The 19,424-nt window shown below is 46.9% G+C and overlaps 1 protein-coding gene across 2 annotated transcripts in view; it reads left to right on the plus strand.

Moving 5' to 3' along the window:
- Window positions 1-19,424, plus strand: part of ASS1 (argininosuccinate synthase 1) — a 288,173-nt gene that overhangs the window by 79,892 nt on the left and 188,857 nt on the right. For both annotated transcript variants that reach the window (XM_078767097.1, XM_068133811.2), the window contains one exon: window positions 16,215-16,285. In XM_078767097.1, coding sequence (XP_078623223.1) covers window positions 16,215-16,285 — 71 coding nt within the window. The remainder of the gene's footprint in view (window positions 1-16,214; window positions 16,286-19,424) is intronic.

Raw genomic sequence — 19,424 nt, forward strand, 5'->3', positions numbered from 1 at the left:
GGCTCGTACTTGAGACGTAATCACACGACGATGGTTCCTCCGAATCCAACGCCAACCTGACACGCAGGTTTGATCAGTCACAGCGATAACAACTCTATCACGGAATCCCTTTCCAGGAAACCCCAAAGTTCACTCGTGTCTCTTGCTCGACAACGGTCGATCCAGAACGCAAAGCAACCAGCTTCTTCTCCGACTTTTTTCACCGCCTCCTCCTCTTCCTCATTGTCTTCCGGTTCGGGTTCCTGTATCATTTTAAGTTAACCTTTTTAACTTTTAATAACTGTTCATAAACAATAAACCTTTGGAAGACAATAATAGTACATAGAATCAGAAATCTTTCAAGTGGAGGAAAACCACAACAGCGGAAGTGACGAATCCGTAACACCTTTCAATGCCCTGACCTAACATGTTATAATGTCATGCATGTTCTGATCCTTTCAATGACCTGATCTAACATGTTATAATGTCATGCATGTTCTGATCCTTTCAAAGCCCTGATCTAACATGTTATAATGTCATGCATGTTCTGATCGAACATGTTACAATGTCATGCATGGTCTCATCCTTTCAATGACCTTATCTAACATAATAATATTAATATTATTAGAAAATAATTATAATATAACCAATAGTGATACTATTTGGCAATAACAATAATAAGGATAATTTCACGACTCTCCCTACTGTTACCTTAGGGAGAGGGTGTGTCGTAATTTAATAAATGTGGTAAAATGCATTATGTCATGGCTACTGCTTCGTTGCCATGTTGGATGGTTTAAACAGTTCGTTTGGAGGTTTCCATACAACACACTCAACCATGTTAGCCAGTTCTACTTGTTTAATGGATGACAGTGTACCACGTGCATGAAGACGTGAACAGGTAGGTGTCCGATTTGGATTGATGAGGCTCACCAGTCTCTCCTCTCCAGAATTACTAAGTGGCATAACTCGAATCAATGCAGCCATGTTTGACAGATACTTGAATTTGCATGAAGCATCACAGTTGATTACATCTGATATGTAAGCCCATATCATATCCATTCTGCGATACCATTTCCCCTCGTCCTCTTGTGCTCCTTCGTCATACACTATCGCTTTTTCCCAGACTGCATCAGGAATAGCACACTTCTCATGAATTTGGTAGTCTACAAATCCCTCTTGCAGCTTATCCATTTGTGCAGGTGTTAACTGAAGAAAGTCTGGGTACTTTGTGCAGAAAAATTCCACCGAGTCAAATGTACAATCTTCGTTCCTTTCAAAATTATAAATTCTTGCATGGTTGAGGGCAATATCATCAAAAGACGATTTCTTTAAGGCCTGAGAGGCAGCTTTCACATAAAATGCTCTGAATCCTTTATAGAATTTCCTTTCATCAGCAATACAAATGTCACCTTCATCAATAATATTTCCAGCCTCTACTCTTACTGTTCCAACTGTGAGTTTGGAATCATCTCGGTGGTTTTCAGTATTCTCAAAGTCCCCTTTTGTGATGACATCTACCTGTTTGATGGCACCAATGTAACGAACTTTCTTTGAAGCTTTTTGAATAAAACTCAAATTGGGTCAGTTATCAGGTATATTACTTGTGGGATCCTCTCTTTGCAGAAGGAAGTTGATGTGATTGAAAGTAGGAAGCACTGACACATAGAGAAAAACAAGTGTCCTTCAGTCGTAGGGTCTTCAAATGCAGCAAGCAGCCTACTCGGTCTTGCTTGTGATACATTGTCAGGTTTGAAAAAGCTTTGCAAAGAACTATTTGCTTGCAATTTGCTTCCGGATTTATGAAATTCCTGGAGCTTCCTGGAGCCTCCTGGAGCTGGATCGCCAGCTGGAGCAAAAATCGTGAGATTTTTAATGAAAAACAAAAGGAAGACATCAGACCAATATTTACCTGCTTTAGTCTGATGGGAATTTTGTGACCAATTTTGACCTTAGAACATTGTGAAGTTGAGCGGAAGATGCCACACCAATATCTGCCTGTATTTTCTCTGTCAGGCCCTTGTCTGGATTAGTTTATGTATAAAATGTTAGGCAGGCCAGAAATATTAATTTTTCATCTGATTTAGACCTCTCCGGACACTTGACCTTTTTACCCACTGTGGAATAGAAAGATAAGAACAAATTTAATATCTGTCCACTTCAATCTGTGGAGATTTTGGTAAGGCATTATTTTGCCAATTATTTCCTGAATTAGTTAAAATACAGAGCTCTCCAGACCAAAACCTTATTTTTAGCCAAAAAACCTTATTTTGCGACTTATTAACCTTATTTAACCAAACCAAACAACAAGCAAACCAAAAACCTTATTTTGCGACTTATGAACCTTATTTAGCCAAACAAAAAACAAGCCATCAACCGAAACAAAAAGCAAGCCAACAAGCAACCCAAAAACCTTATTTTGTGACTTATGAACCTTATTTAACCAAACCAAAAAGAAGCCAACAAGCGAAACAACAAGTGAAACAACAAGCAAGCTGAAAACCTTATTTTGCGACTTATGAACCTTATTTAACCAAACCAAAAACAAGCCAACAAGCCAAACAACAAGCAAGCCAAAAACCTTATTTTGCGACTTATGAACCTTATTTAACCAAACCAAAAACAAGCAAGCCAAAAACCTTATTTTGCGACTTATGAACCTTATTTAACCAAGCCAAACAACAAGCAAGCCAAAAACCTTATTTTGCGACTTATGAACCTTATTTAACCAAACCAAAAAGAAGCCAACAAGCAAAACAACAAGTGAAACATCAAGCAAGCCAAAAACCTCATTTAACCAAACCAATAAGCCATCAAGCGAAGCAAAAAGCAAGCCAACAAGCAACCCAAAAACCTTATTTTGTGACTTATGAACCTTATTTAACCAAACCAAAAAGAAGCCAACAAGCAAAACAACAAGTGAAACAACAAGCAAGCTGAAAACCTTATTTTGCGACTTATGAGCCTTATTTAACCAAACCAAAAACAAGCCAACAAGCCAAACAACAAGCAAGCCAAAACCCTAATTTTGCAACTTATGAACCTTATTTAACCAAACCAAAAACAAGCCAACAAGCCAAACGACAAGCAAGCCAAAACCTCATTTAACCAAACCAATAACAAGCCATCAAGCGAAACAAAAAGCAAGCCAACAAGCAACCGAAAAACCTTATTTTGTGACTTATGAACCTTATTTAACCAAACCAAAAACAAGCCAACAAGCGAAACAACAAGTGAAACAACAAGCAAGCTGAAAACCTTATTTTGCGACTCGTGAGCCTTATTTAACCAAACCAAAAGCAAGCCAACAAGCCAAACAACAAGAAAGCCAAAACCCGAATTTTGCAACTTATGCACCTTATTTAACCAAACCAAAAACAAGCCAACAAGCCGAACGACAAGCAAGCCAAAAACCTTATTTTGCGACTTATGGACCGTATTTAACCAAACCAAAAACAAGCCAACAAGCAAGCCAAAAACCTTATTTTGCCACTTATGAACCTTATTTAACCAAGCCAACAAGCCAAACAACAAGCAAGCCAAAAACCTTATTTTGCGACTTATGAACCTTATTTAACCAAACCAAAAACAAGCCAACAAGCCAAACAAGCAAGCCAAAACCCTTATTTTGCGACTTATGAACCTTATTTAACCAAGCCAACAACAAGCCAACAAGCCAAACAACAAGCAAGCCAAAAACCTTATTTTGCAACTTATGAACCTTATTTAACCAAACCAAAAGCAAGCCAAACAACAAGCAAGCCAAAAACCTTATTTTGCGACTTATGAACCTTGTTTAACCAAGCCAACAAGCCAAACAACAAGCAAGCCAAAAACCTTATTTTGCGACTTATGAACCTTATTTAACCAAACCAAAAACAAGCCAACAAGCCAAACAACAAGCAAGCCAAAAACCTTATTTTCAGACTTATGAACCTTATTTAACCAAACCAAAAACCATATTTTGCGACTTATGAACCTTATTTAACCAAACCAAAAACAAGCCAACAAGCAAGCCAACAACCTTATTTTGCGACTTATGAACCTTATTTAACCAAACCACCAACAAGCCAAACAACAAGCAAGCCAAAAACCTTATTTTGCGACTTATGAACCTTATTTAACCAAACCAAAAACAAGCCACCAACAAGCCTAACAACAAGCAAGCCAAAAACCTTATTTTGTGACTTATTAACCTTATTTAACCAAACCAAAAACAAGCCAACAAGCAAGCCAGCAACCTTATTTTGCGACTTATGAACCTTATTTAACCAAACCAAAAACAAGCCAACAAGCCAAATAACCAGCAAGCCAAAAACCTTATTTTGCGACTTATGAACCTCATTTATCCAAACCAAAAACAAGCCAACAACAAGCCAACAAGCCAAAGAACAAGCAAGCCAAAAACCATATTTTGCGACTTATGAACCTTATTTAACCAAACCAAAAACAACACAAACAAGCAAGCCAACAACCTTATTTTGCGACTTATGAACCTTATTTAACCAAACCAAAAACAAGCCTAACAAGCCAAACAACAAGCAAGCCAAAAACCTTATTTTGCGACTTATGAACCTTATTTAACCAAACCAAAAAAGCCAACAAGCCAAACAACAAGCAAGCCAACAACCTTATTTTGCGACTTATGAACCTTATTTAACCAAACCAAAAACAGGCCAACAAGCCAAACAACCAGCAAGCCAAAAACTTTATTTTGCGACTTATGAACCTCATTTAACCAAACCAAAAACAAGCCGCCAACAAGCCAAACAACAAGCAAGCCAAAAACCTTATTTTGCGACTTATTAACCTTATTTAACCAAACCAAAAAAGCCAACAAGCCAAACAACAAGCAAGCCAACAACCTTATTTTGCGACTTATGAACCTTATTTAACCAAACCAAAAACAGGCCAACAAGCCAAACAACCAGCAAGCCAAAAACTTTATTTTGCGACTGATGAACCTTATTTAACCAAACCAAAAACAACCCAAACAACAAGCAAGCCAACAACCTTATTTTGCGACTTATGAACCTTATTTAACCAAGCCAACAAGCCAAACAACAAGCAAGCCAAAAACCATATTTTGCGACTTATGAACCTTATTTAACCAAACCAAAAACAACCCAAACAACAAGCAAGCCAACAACCTTATTTTGCGACTTATGAACAGTATTTAAGCAAACCAAAAACAAGCCAACAAGCCAACAAGCCAAACAACAAGCAAGCCAACATCCTTATTTTGCAACTTATTAACCTTATTTAACCAAGCCAAACAACAAGCAAGCCCAAAACCTTATTTTGCAACTTATTAACCTTATTTAACCAAACCAAAAACAAGCCAACAAGCAAGCCAACATCCTTATTTTGCGACTTATGAACCTTATTTAACCAAACCAAAAACAAGCCAACAAGCCAAACGACAAGCAAGCCAAAAACCTTATTTTGCGACTTGTGCACCTTATTTAAACAAACCAAACAACAAGCAAGCCAAAAACCTTATTTTGCGACTTATGAACCTTATTTAACCAAACCAAAAACAAGCGAACAACAAGCAAGCCCAAAACTTTATTTTGCGACTTATGCACCTTATTTAAACAAACCAAACAACAAGCAAGCCAAAAACCTTATTTTGCGACTTATGCACCTTATTTAACCAAACCACAAACAAGCCAAACAAGAAGCAAGCCAAAAACCTTATTTTGCGACTTATGAACCTTATTTAACCAAGCCAACAAGCAAGCCTCTGGGCTGGTGCTCCTGCCTCACACCTTGCTTGGCTTCACGCTGTTGAGGCCAAAGCTTTCAGAATCATTGGAATCTCCTGCGATGTAGTCAACACCGAGGGCCTTTCACTCACTCACCGCAGGCAGGTTGGTGGTCTTTCTGTCTTCTACCGACTCCTCTCCGGCCTTGCTCCCCCAGCTCTCTCTGTGCTCTGTCCCCCCAATATTCCTTCAGGTCGCACAAGATCTGCCTGCAACCCTCTTATGGTTAAACTGCCAAAGTCGAGACTCTCTGCTCACCTTCACTCTTTCATTCCCCTTTTCTCCCGCCTCTGGAACAAACTCCCCCACTCCCTTCAATCCCACTCCTCCCTCCAGGTCGATAAACAGCTGTTCACCACCATCTCTTATCTTCCCCCATCGAAAACCTTGATCTTTTCTACCCCCGGTAATTCACTCCAGAGTCCTTGCAGTGTTCATATATTTTATTCCTCTCCCACCTCCCCCCCAAGTCCTCCCGATGTCCCTGCTCTCAAATGTTGTGTTTGTGTCCTTCCCCCTCTTCCCCCTCTCTTTTGTGTCCTTCCCCCTCTCTCCCCATCTTGTCTGCCGCTCCCCTTGTTTTTTTGTATTTTGTGTGTCGGTTTGTCTTTTTGTGTGATTAATGTTAGCTCTTTCACGAGCCTCGATCTTGTATAAAAAAAAATAAAAAAAAGGCAAAAAAAAAAAAGCCAAAAACCTTATTTTTCCACTTATGAACCTTATTTAACCAAACCCCAAACAAGCCAAACAACAAGCAAGCCAAAAACCTTATATTGCGACTTATGAACCTTATTTAACCAAACCATAAACAAGCCAAACACCTTATTTTGCGACTTATGGACCTTATTTAACCAAGCCAAAACCAAGCCAAACAACAAGCAAGAATTTTTTTTTGCGACTTATGCACCTTATTTAACCAAACCAAAAACAAGCCAAACAACAAGCAAGCCAAAAACCTTATTTTGCGACTTATGAACCTTATTTAACCAAACCAAAAACAAGCCAACAAGCCAAACAACAAGCAAGCCAAAAACCTTATTTTGCGACTTATGAACCTTATTTAACCAAACTAAAAACAAGCCAACAAGCCAAACAAGAAGCAAGCCAAAAACCTTATTTTGCGACTTATGCACCTTATTTAACCAAACCAAAAACAAACCAAACAAGCCAAACGACAAGCAAGCCAAAAACCTTATTTTGCGACTTATGAACCTTATTTAACCAAACCAAAAACAAGCGAACAAGCCAAACAACAAGCAAGCCCAAAACCTTATTTTGCGACTTATGCACCTTATTTAACCAAGCCAACAACAAGCAAGCCAAAAACCTTATTTTGCGACTTATGAACCTTATTTAACCAAACCAAAAACAAACGAACAAGCCAAACAACAAGCAAGCCAAAAACCTTATTTTGTGACTTATGGACCTTATTTAACCAAGCCAAACAACAAGCAAGCCAAAAACCTTATTTTGCGACTTATACACCTTATTTAACCAAACCAAAAACAAACCAAACAAGCCAAACAACAAGCAAGCCAAAAACCTTATTTTGCGACTTATGCACCTTATTTAACCAAACCCCAAACAAGCCAAAAACCTTATTTTGCGACTTATGAACCTTATTTAACCAAACCAAAAACAAGCCAACAAGCCAAACGACAAGCAAGCCAAAAACCTTATTTTGCGACTTATGGACCTTATTTAAACAAGCCAACAACAAGCAAGCCAAAAGCCTTATTTTGCCACTTATGAACCTTATTTAACCAAGCCAACAAGCCAAACAACAAGCAAGCCAAAAACCTTATTTTGCGACTTATGCACCTTATTTAACCAAACCAAACAAGCCAAACAAGCAAGCCAAAAACCTTATTTTGTGACTTATGAACCTTATTTAACCAAACCAAAAACAAGTCAACAAGCCAAACAACAAGCAAGCCAAAACCTTATTTTGGAACTTATGAACCTTATTTAACCAAACCAAAAACAAGCAAACAAGCCAAACAACAAGCAAGCCAAAAACCTTATTTTGTGACTTATGAACCTTATTTAACCAAACCAAAAACAAAACCAAACAAGCCAAACAACAAGCAAGCCAAAAACCTTATTTTGCGACTTATGCACCTTATTTAACCAAACCAAAAACAAACCAAACAAGCCAAACAACAAGCAAGCCAAAAACCTTATTTTGCGACTCATGAACCTTATTTAACCAAACCAAAAACAAGCCAACAAGCCAAACGACAAGCAAGCAAAAACCTTATTTTGCGACGTATGAACCTTATTTAACCAAACCAAAAACAAGCCAACAAGCCAAACGACAAGCAAGCTAACATCCTTCTTTTGCGACTTATGAACCTTATTTAACCAAACCAAAAACAAGCCAACAAGCCAAACGACAAGCAAGCAAAAAACCTTACTTTGCGACTTGTGCACCTTATTTAAACAAACCAAACAACAAGCAAGCCAAAAACCTTATTTTGCGACTTATGAACCTTATTTAACCAAACCAAAAACAAACGAACAAGCCAAACAACAAGCAAGCCCAAAACCTTATTTTGTGACTTATGCACCTTATTTAAACAAACCAAACAACAAGCAAGCCAAAAACCTTATTTTGCGACTTGTGCACCTTATTTAAACAAACCAAACAACAAGCAAGCCAAAAACCTTATTTTGCGACTTATGAACCTTATTTAACCAAACCAAACAACAAGCAAGCCTAAAACCTTATTTTGCGACTTATGCACCTTATTTAAACAAGCCATACAACAAGCAAGCCAAAAACCTTATTTTGCGACTTATGAACCTTATTTAACCAAACCAAAAACAAGCCGTCAAGCCAAACAACAAGCAAGCCAAAAACCTTATTTTGCGACTTATGAACCTTATTTAACCAAACCAAAAACAAGCCAACAAGCCAAACGACAAGCAAGCCAACAACCTTATTTTGTGACTTATGAACTTTGACCGTTGGATAATCCTGAAAATGACTGTAATGAAGGAGCTGCGCTCCAACGCGAGTCGAAAGAATTGACGCGACCAAAGACGGAATTCGTCCGAGTTGCTTTATTGAAACAAAACAGCTCAGGTATTCTCACCAGCCCGTTTATCGGGCAGCAATATATATACACATTTATGCCGGGGCGTTTGCCCGGGAAAACCGAGACCGGGCATGCCCGGGTGTCAAGGGCGAGTCCTGGAAAGGCGAGTCTGGACATGCCCGGGCGTCCTGGACGCGGCCTGGCAAGTCGAGGCTGGGCGTGCCCGGGCGCTCTGGGCGAGCCCTGGAAAGGCGAGAGCGGGCATGCCCGGGAAAGACGAGACCGGGCGTGCCCGGGAGGTTCGGGCGTGCCTGGGAACAGCGAGTCCGGGCATGCCCAGGAGAAGCGCGTCTGGGCCCGTCCGGACGAGCCCGGCGTGGCGATCGCGCCCTGGCCGCGTCCTGGCAGGTGCAAGGCGATTGTGTACATTCAGCGGGAACCGCTACACACGCCCCTCCAGAATCGACCTGCACCGGCAGGGTCAATTTAAGGGGGGTCCGGATGACCCGGCCGAAGCGACCCCTGGATGGTCGTGGGGGGGGGGGGTCCGATCTGGTGGTGGGTGGTCGAGTGGGGGGAACTGTGGACGGGAGGCGGCCTCGCCGCAGAGGAAGGGCCAACCGTGGTGGTCGGTCGACGTCCACGTGCGCCGGTTTGAGGCGGTCCACAGAGATCCGGTCCGACCGGCCGCCGACGTCGACGACGAAGGACTTGTCGCCCCGTCGCAGGACCCGGAAGGGCCCGTCGAACGGCGGCCGGAGTGGCCCCCAGTGCGCGTCATGATGCACAAAGACCTACTCCGCTGTGCGAAGCGCCGGGGGGGACGTAGGATTGGGGGCCACCGTGGCGGGACGTTGGCACGGGGGCAAATCGTCGGGCGGCCTCCTGGAGGTCCGAGCGCTCGTGTGCGGCGGACCAGGGACTGGTAGCGTCGGGCATGAACTCGCCCGGGACGCGGAGCGGCTGGCCATAGACGAGCTCGGCGGCGGACGCCCAGTGGTCCTCCTTGGGGGCCGTGCGGAGGCCCAAAAGGACCCACGGCAGCCGGTCGGTTCAACCGTCGTCCTGAAGGCCGGCCATGAGTGCGGCCTTCATGGAGCGGTGAAACCGCTCGCACAACCCGTTGGCTTGGGGGTGGTAGGCCGTGGTGCGGTGCAGCGTGACCCCCAACGAGTGGGCGACCACGCCCCAAAGTTCGGACGTGAACTGTGGGCCGCGGTCGGACGAGATGTCCGCCGGTGCGCCGAAGCGCGCGACCCAGGTGGCGATGAACGCCTGCGCCACGTCGGCGGTGGTGGTGGAGGTGAGGGGCACGGCCTCCGGCCACCTGGTGGTCCTGTCCACCATGGTGAGCAGGTGGGTGAACCCCCGCGATGGGGGCAGGGGACCCACCAGGTCCACGTGGACGTGGTCGAAACGCCGTGCAGGCACGGTGAAAGGTGCTAGCGGGGCCTGGGTGTGGCGGTGGACCTTGGCCCGCTGGCAGGCCGTGCAGGCATTGGCCCAGTCGCGGATGTTCCGTCGAAGGCCGTGCCAGACGAAACGCGCCGACACCAGCTTCTGAGAAGCTTTCCGGCCCGGGTGAGAAAGGTCGTGGATGGAGGCGAAGATGCGGCGCTGCCAGGAAACGGGCACGATGGGGCGAGGCAGGCTGGCCCTGGGAGACGTCGCAGAGCAGGACGGTGCCCGCGAAGGGGATGTCGGCCAGGCGGAGGCCCGTGTCCGCCGCCCGGAGGGCCTGCACCGAGGTGTCGGTGGTCTGGTCGGCCGCCATGAGCGCGAAGTCCACGCCGAGGTGGACCGCGTTCGCGCTGGCCCGAGAAAGACAGTCAGCCACGGAGTTGTCTTTGCCGGCGACGTGCCGGATGTCTGTGGTGAATTCCGACACGGCGGAGAGGTGGCGCTGCTGGCGGGCCGACCACGGCTCCGTGACTTTGGCCATTGCGTAGACCAACGGCTTGTGGTCGACGAAAGCCGTGAACGGGCGGCCCTCCAGGCGGTGTCGGAAATGGCGAACGGCCAGGAATAGACCGAGCAGCTCGCGGTCGAACGTGCTGTATTTTAACTCGTTCGGCCGGAGTTGCCGGCTGAAAAAAGCGAGTGGCTGCCAAACCCCGTCCACCCATTGTTCATGGACGGCGCCCACCGGGTAGTTGGAGGCGTCCGTAGTGAGGGCGATGGGCGCGTTGAGCACCGGGTGAGCCAGCAGCGTTGCGTCGGCGAGGGCCCGTTTTGTGCTCACGAAGGCCGCGTCCATGGCCGCGGACCAAACGATGCTTGGCCGGCTTGCCCCGGAGGGCCTCGTAAAGTGGCCGCATGAGCTGAGCAGCGCGGGGCACGAATCGGTGATAAAAATTCACCATGCCGAGGAACTCTTGTAGGGCCTTGATGGAACGGGGACGCGGGAATGTGGTGATGGCCTCGACCTTGGTCGGCAGCGGCACGGCCCCGGTCTTGGTGATGCGGTGGCCCAAAAAGTCAACGGTCGTTGTGCCGAAGTGGCATTTGGCCGGGTTGACAATTAAGCCGTGCTCGCTGAGGCGACCGAACAGTGTTCGGAGGTGGAGGAGGTGCTCGGCGCGGGACGTGCTGGCGACGAGGATGTCGTCCAGATAGACGAAAAGAAATGGCAGGTCGCGCAGCACGCCGTCCATTAAGCGCTGGAATGCCTGGGCCGCGTTCTTGAAGCCAAACGGCATCCTCAAAAATTCGAACAGGCCGAACGGCATGATGACGGCCGTCTTCGGGACGTCGGCCGCCCGGACAGGTACCTGGTGGTATCCCCGTATCAGGTCAATTTTGGAAAATATGACCCGTCCCGCCAAACAGGCGGAAAAGTCCTGGGTGTGCGGGATCGGGTACCTGTCGGGGGTGGTAGCGTCGTTGAGGCGGCGGTAGTCGCCACACGGGCGCCAGCCGCCCCCCGGCTTTGGCACGATGTGCAGTGGTGAGGCCCACGCGCTATTGGAGCGCCGCACGATGCCGAGGTGCTCCAACGCGTCGAACTCGGCCTTTGCGACGGCGAGCTTGGCCGGGTCGAGGCGGCGGGCCCTGTCGTAGACCGGCGGGCCCGTAGTGGGTATGTGGTGCTCGATCCCATGCCGCACTGCGACGGCCGAAAACGTCGGCCGCGTGAGGGCCGGGAATTCCGCTAGCAGGCGAGCGAACTCGTTCGCCGTCGGGAGGGCGCACGCCAGTTCGGTCAGCGCGGAGCTGCTCATCGTGCACGCCAGGGAGCTGAAGGTCTCGGCGTTGACAAGGCGACGTCGTTTGACGTCGACCAGCAGCCCATGCGCGCAGAGGAAGTCGGCGCCCAGCAAAGCCATGGGGACGCAGGCGGTCACAAAGGTCCACTGAAAGCGCTGGCTGCCGAAGCAGAGGGTGACGTCGCGCGGGCCGAAAGTGCGTATGGCCGAGCCATTAGCAGCGATCAAAGAGGGGCCGCAAACGGCGTCCCGCCTGTCCTGCTCGGAGGCGGGTATGACGCTCAGGTGGGCGCCGGTGTCACAGAGGAAACGCCGCCCGGACGCTTTGTCCCGAATAAAAAGCAAGTTGCCCGAGTGGCCGGCGCTCATGGCTGGGAATGAATGCCGGCCCGGCCGTTTCCCGACTTGCCTAAAGTGCACGGGGGTCGGCACGTCCGAGCCTTGTGTCCGAACCTGGCGTGGTAATAACACCATGCCTGGTCAGGTGGAGGCCCCGGCCGTCGTGTCGGAAGCGGTCGGCGCGGCGTGGCGGCCGCCAGTTGCACCGGCAGTTCGGCCTCCAACCGCGCAGGGCGCTCGGGCGTCGCCTCGGACGGCGGCAGGCTCCAGGCATCCGCGCCGATGTGTTGGCCCGCCGAGATCTTATCGGCTTCCCTGGCGAGGGCGCGGGGATCGGTGATCGACGTGCCAGCCAGGGCGAGGCGTACCGGGTGAGGCAGCTGGCGAAGGAACAGCTCGTGGAACAGAAAATCCGGAGAGTGCTCACCAAGCAACGAGAGCATATAGTCCATGCGCTCGGACGGGCGCGTGTCGCCGAGCTCGGGCAGGTCGAGCAGGCGCCGTGCGCATGCCGCCGGTGAGGGCGAAAGCATCGAGGAGGAGCGTCTTCAGCGCGTCATACTTGTCAGCAGCCGGCGGGTGCTCGAGGAGGCTCAGGGCGCGGGCCGCGGTGGCGGAACCGAGCGCTGCCACGACATGGTGGAAGCGGGTGTCGTCCGCGGTGATGCCTCGCAGGGCGAACTGGGAGTCCGCCTGGGCGAACCAAACAGCCGCGTGAGCCTCCCAGAAGGTAGGCAGTTTAAGAGTCACTGCCGTGTCCATGTCGATAGGTCACCAGTGAAGGAGCTGCGCTCCAACGCGAGTCGAAAGAATTGACGCGACCAAAGACGGAATTCGTCCGAGTTGCTTTATTGAAACAAAACAGCTCAGGTATTCTCACCAGCCCGTTTATCGGGCAGCAATATATATACACATTTATGCTGGGGCATTTGCCCGGGAAAACCGAGACCGGGCATGCCCGGGTGTCAAGGGCGAGTCCTGGAAAGGCGAGTCTGGACATGCCCGGGCGTCCTGGACGCGGCCTGGCAAGTCGAGGCTGGGCGTGCCCGGGCGCTCTGGGCGAGCCCTGGAAAGGCGAGAGCGGGCATGCCCGGGAGGTTCGGGCGTGCCCGGGAACAGCGAGTCCGGGCATGCCCAGGAGAGGCGCGTCTGGGCCCGTCCGGACGAGCCCGGCGTGGCGATCGCGCCCTGGCCGCGTCCTGGCAGGTGCAAGGCGATTGTGTACATTCAGCGGGAACCGCTACAGTAATATGATTTTTTTCTTGTATGCATTCCCATTGTTAGTTGTTTGAAAGCATTTATGTGGACCCTTCCATCTACACTGGCTCAAATATAAGGGTGTGTGGTGTGTGGCAGGTAAAATGTGTGATTTTAGTGTTTCATCATTGATGCCTTAAAATTATAACTGAGGCCTAAATCATCAAATAAATATAAATGGAGACTGGGTGCATTGGACAATGGTATAAGCATTCAAAATTAGAAGAGGATTGGCTCAGGAATGAAGGAATGTGTTTGTTGTCCTGAAAGAAAGGAGGAAAGAAAGAAAGAAGCATAGGTAGACCGACAATGACACCCAGTAGAATGCATACCTATGCCAGGCTGAACAGTTTATGTTTTGTATCCCACAGATAGGCCGGATATGCAACGGACCTGAATGAAAATCTAATCAGCTTGTTCTTGTCACCGAAACAACTCATCCACCAAGTTTAATCCTAATCCGTCCATATATTTTTGAGATATCCCGCTATACTGTATGTCGGTTTTAGCCATATCACTCAGTGGTGAAGAATCACTTTAAAAATTCTACTAGCCGGATCCGGATCTGGATCTTCACCAAAATTGAAGCAGTTCTTCTTTCTCAGACACCCAACGTCTCCACAAAGTTTCGTCCAAATCTGTCCACACATTCTTGAGATATCGTGCCCTATCTTCGTATAGTTTTTGGCCCTATCTTCCAATGGTGAAGAATCACTTATGAAATTAAATAATTCTCGTATCTGCACTCATATTCAGATCTTCACCAAAATCTTATCGATTCGTCCTTGTCGCATACCCAAAATTCCACCAAGTTTCATCCAAATCAGTCAATAACTTTTTTTTAGATGTTTTGCTCAGACAGCCAACCAGAGGTGAATACATAAGCTCCATCCACCTTCGGTCCACCCCATCCCATCCCCATAATTAGGCATGACTTGTAGTGTACATCTGGTTTTCAATAACACGTATAAACCACTCAATAAGCACACCCTAAGTGTGCGAATTGCCATACTTTTTGAACCTTCCTCGGATACCAAAAATGTTGTTCATTCATACCCCTATCTAGTTATCAAATTGCTCAGTTTATGCTCATTTTTAGTTACCAATTAGGTTACCTTCACTCTGAATCAGCCCAGTCTTGTTTAGCAATTCCTCAGTGGCCTCACTTAGCATCCCAATATATCTAGTCTTGCAACAGCTCCCATGACATCCCCCATCGGTCCATAACTACACGTCTACAAGCAGACCATGGCCGGTCACCACTCGTTAATTGAAACAAAATCCAATATTTGAAAGCACCAACTTATAATATGTGCCATGTGGCAAAGTATGGAAAAGAAAGGGCATTCCATAGCTTGTAGAAAATTCCAAACAATAGTAAATAAGGGACATTCAAAAAAATATCGCGTGCATGCTGGACTACCCTTGTGTTCTTAGGAGGAACCATTTAATGCTCTAGAAATGTTCATATGAAGGGGTGCCAATTTGATTCATACACCTGCATGAAGAAGTAAATGTATTTTAACTGATATATGTCGGCCGCACCTTTATCATGTTCATCATGCCATTTTACGTGATGCTGGCACTTCATCATTCAATCTCATGACCTCTTGGAAACCAGACTTGTACTTGAATAACTACATAATTGTGCCTATGCTATGCAAAAACACTATCAGAGGTTGAGTAAATCGAGACAAAGACTGTTTGAAGCAGAATTAAGGGCTCGAGGAAAGTGAAAAATCAAAAAATCAGAAATCTCTAAAGGCTTTAGCAGAGGGCGGTGGAGTGTTAGTGACGATAGAATGAAAACGTTTTAGTTGTCCAAATGATCCTGAACGTGAAGTCAAACGGGGGAGGACGATGTGGTGGAAAAGAGGGGGGGAGGAAGAGGGCATGCGTGATAGGCAGGAATGCGGGCGGTGGGGCGGCTCTGCGCGGGTGAGGGGCATACTGGGTGTTTTGGCACAGCGTGGTGCTGTGGCTAACTCCAGCGGGGGTGCCCATTTGTAAGGAATAGCTTTTTCATCGGTGCTCAGCAGACAGCAATTGACAGTCATTTTCTTCTGCCTCTTTTGTGTTTGGTCTGCTTCTGTGTCCTTCCATCTCCCTCCCATTCCTTCTGCCCCCCTCCTTTCTTCCATCCCTCTCTCCGCTTTCCCTCTCCATGTTGCTTTTATCCCTCTCTGTTCCCTTTAACCTTTCTCCATCCTCTCACTTTTTTTTCTCTTCACCATATCAACGTGACCGTGTCCATCTTGGGTTGTGTGGGTGGAGATGCTGGTTTGTTGGTAAACTTGTCAACCACCTACGTGCTCCCACACTTCATTCTCCGCCATCTTACCTTTTCCATACATTTTGGCTGACATTAACATGCTACTTTTGCAGTAAAATCGGGTTGAAGCTTTCTGCATTATTGGATTTGCTGCTTGCAGAATTATTGAAATGGTATGTGTTGGTATTGAATCTGAAAGGATTTCATCTCCTTGTAAACTCAAAAAGTTACAGAATGTAGAGCACAAAGTATGGAACAGACCAACGTTCACGAACTTTGGGTTAATTGTGATTATTGAATAAGGTTAATGTTTATTGTGGTTTAATCAAATCGACCCTATTTCTGTGTGCAGGTGAAGAATATTCCTCTGCCTATTTCGCCAAAAAGTCCATGGAGTATGGACAGCAATCTCATGCACATCAGGTATGAGTCGGTCATCGCACTCACCAATGGTCATTATCAGTCGTCAGCTACCACCATTGCTCACAAACTCTCGCTTGAGGTCACCAGATCTCATCTGCAGCTATCACAAAAAAAACACTACACTGTAGAAAAAACTCAAAGCATCTGATGTAACACCTTCACCCTTATGCACAGACACTTACTGCCCATCTTACTATAAAATAGGCTACGGTGATTCTGTCTGTCTGTCTGTCTGTCTGTCCGGGGGTGTGGCTTACTCCGTTTACAGAGTAGCTCCATCCATTCTGGGAGAGGCTTCATATAAACAAATATCCACCATTTTATGAACTCGAATAGCTTTGAGGCCTGTTTAGTTAGGCCCGTGCTGTCTTTCTCTCTCTCGCAGGTTTATGTCCACTCGAATTCGATATATCATTTCATTTTTAACAGTCACTAACATAGTTTTAGACTCGGTTGAAAAAAAACGGGCAGAAAATCCCATGAAAGTTTCCGATTATAGAACGAAATGATTTCTCAAAGGCCTGTAAAATAAAGCCCATTCATTGAGTCACCCTCACGATTTTATCTCGAATTCACCATCTGATTTAATTTTTATCGATGGTTTTAGACTCGGTGTCAGAAATAATTGAGAACATTCACGCACATACGGGAAAATGCAGAGATATATTTTTTAAAGATCGCGCCACGATGATACACGACAATACACCGCCTAAAATAACAGTCGGGGAAAATGTCGACTTGTATTAAAAATTCGCTTTTTCTTTTCCGTTAAGATATATTACTTTTACTTTTGATGCAGTCGTCACAACAACGTCAACAATGATGCCGACATACATTTCTTCGTTCTTATTTCATTCAACATTATTATCCGGAAGTAAAATATGTTTCAGGAAATTTCCGAGAGATACTTCTTCGTTTTTTTATTTATTAGTTATGTGTACATACACTTTACATAGGTTTCTTTGAAATCTTTAATGACTCAACCGGAATCGACGCGGGACTCTCTATCATACACCGCCCAAATAGCTCAAAATGTCGACATATAATATATGAGAAATTTGCTTTTTCTTTTCCGTTAAGATATATTACTTTTTCCGTTTGATGACAGTCGTCACAAAAACGTCAACAATGATGCCGACATATATTTCTTCGTTCTAATTTCATTCATTATTATCCGGTAGTAAAATATGTTTCAGGAAATTACCGAGAGATATTTCTTCGTCTTTTTTTTATTAGTTATGTGCGCATACACTTTAAATAGGTTTATTTGAAATCTTTAATTTTCACAATGTAATTTACTTGCCATTTGATGATTACGAGACACTTCCTCTTGAGGATCGTGACAATTCATGCGTTGCGTGGAAACTTCCATTTCCAAAATGAACGAGACGGTCGATGAAGAACGCAGACTTGAGCAGGATGCAGCAAGAAAACGAATGAGACAGGAGAACGAGACCGTCGACGAACGTCAATGCAGACTTGAGCAGGATGCAGCAAGAAAACGAATGAGACAGGAGAACGAGACCGTCGACGAACGTCAATGCAGACTTGAGCAGGATGCAGCAAGAAAACGAATGAGACAGGAGAACGAGACCGTCGACGAACGTCAATGCAGACTTGAGCAGGATGCAGCAAGAAAACGAATGAGACAGGAGAACGAGACCGTCGACGAACGTCAATGCAGACTTGAGCAGGATGCAGCAAGAAAACGAATGAGACAGGAGAACGAGACCGTCGAAGAACGTCAATGCAGACTTGAGCAGGATGCAGCAAGAAAACGAATGAGACAGGAGAACGAGACCGTCGACGAACGTCAATGCAGACTTGAGCAGGATGCAGCAAGAAAACGAATGAGACAGGAGAACGAGACCGTCGACGAACGTCAATGCAGACTTGAGCAGGATGCAGCAAGAAAAAGAACGAGATGGGAGAACGAGACCCTCGACGAACGTGATCACAGACTCGCACAGGATGCTGCTGCAACAACTATGGAATACAATATTTATAAATAACGTTTGGTTTTAATCCACTTCTACTTTGTAAAGTAAAGTGTTTTCGATACTTTCAAATTTATAAATGAACAAGAGTCAAGGCGGGTTCTCCACCCTCCACCCTCCCAAGTCAAATCAAGTGAAGTCAACCAAGTGAAGGTAGACGTTTCACTTCCCATCCTCTGCTCCCTCCTCCCCTGTATGTGATCCTTTCCTCCTCTCGCCTGTGTGCAATGCTGTCCACTGTGCAGCGTGCATAGTGAGGGGTTGGAGAGGAGCGAGAAATTGGAGAGAAGCGAGGGGTTTGCAGAGGAGCGAGGCGTTGGAGAGGAACAAGGGGTTGGAGAAGAGCGAGGGGTTGGAGAGTGAGGAGCGAGGGGATGGAGAGTGAGGAGCGAGGGGTTGGAGAGTGAGGAGCTAGGGGTTGGAGAGTGAGGAGCTAGGGGTTTGGAGAGTGAGGAGCTAGGGGTTTGGAGAGTGAGGAGCTAGGGGTTGGAGAGTGAGGAGCTAGGGGTTGGAGAGTGAGGAGCTAGGGGTTGGAGAGTGAGGAGCTAGGGGTTGGAGAGTGAGGAGCTAGGGGTTGGAGAGTGAGGAGCTAGGGGTTGGAGAGTGAGGAGCTAGGGGTTGGAGAGTGAGGAGCTAGGGGTTGGAGAGTGAGGAGCTAGGGGTTGGAGAGTGAGGAGCTAGGGGTTGGAGAGTGAGGAGCTAGGGGTTGGAGAGTGAGGAGCTAGGGGTTGGAGAGTTAGGAGCTGGTGGTTGGATAGTGAGGAGCTCGGGGTTGGAGAGTGGGGAGCTAGGGGTTGGAGAGTGGAGCTAGGGGTTGGAGAGTGAGGAGTTGGAGATTGAGGAGTTGGAGAGTGAGGAGTTGGAGATTGAGGAGTTGGAGAGCGAGGAGCGAGGGGTTGGAGAGCGAGGAGCGAGTAGTTGGAGAGCGAGGAGCGAGTAGTTGGAGAGTGAGGAGCGAGTAGTTGGAGAGTGAGGAGCGAGTAGTTGGAGAGTGAGGAGCGAGTGGTTGGAGAGTGAGGAGCGAGCGGTTGAAGAGTGAGGAGCGACGGCTTGGAGAGTGAGGAGCGAGGGGTTGGAGAGCGAGGAGCGAGGAGTTGGAGAGCGAGAAACTAGGGGTTGGAGAGCGAGAAACTAGGAGTTGG

The sequence above is a fragment of the Myxine glutinosa genome, chromosome 13 (genome assembly GCF_964187855.1).
Source record: "Myxine glutinosa chromosome 13, kmMyxGlut1.1, whole genome shotgun sequence".
Taxonomy (NCBI): Eukaryota; Metazoa; Chordata; class Myxini; order Myxiniformes; family Myxinidae; genus Myxine; species Myxine glutinosa.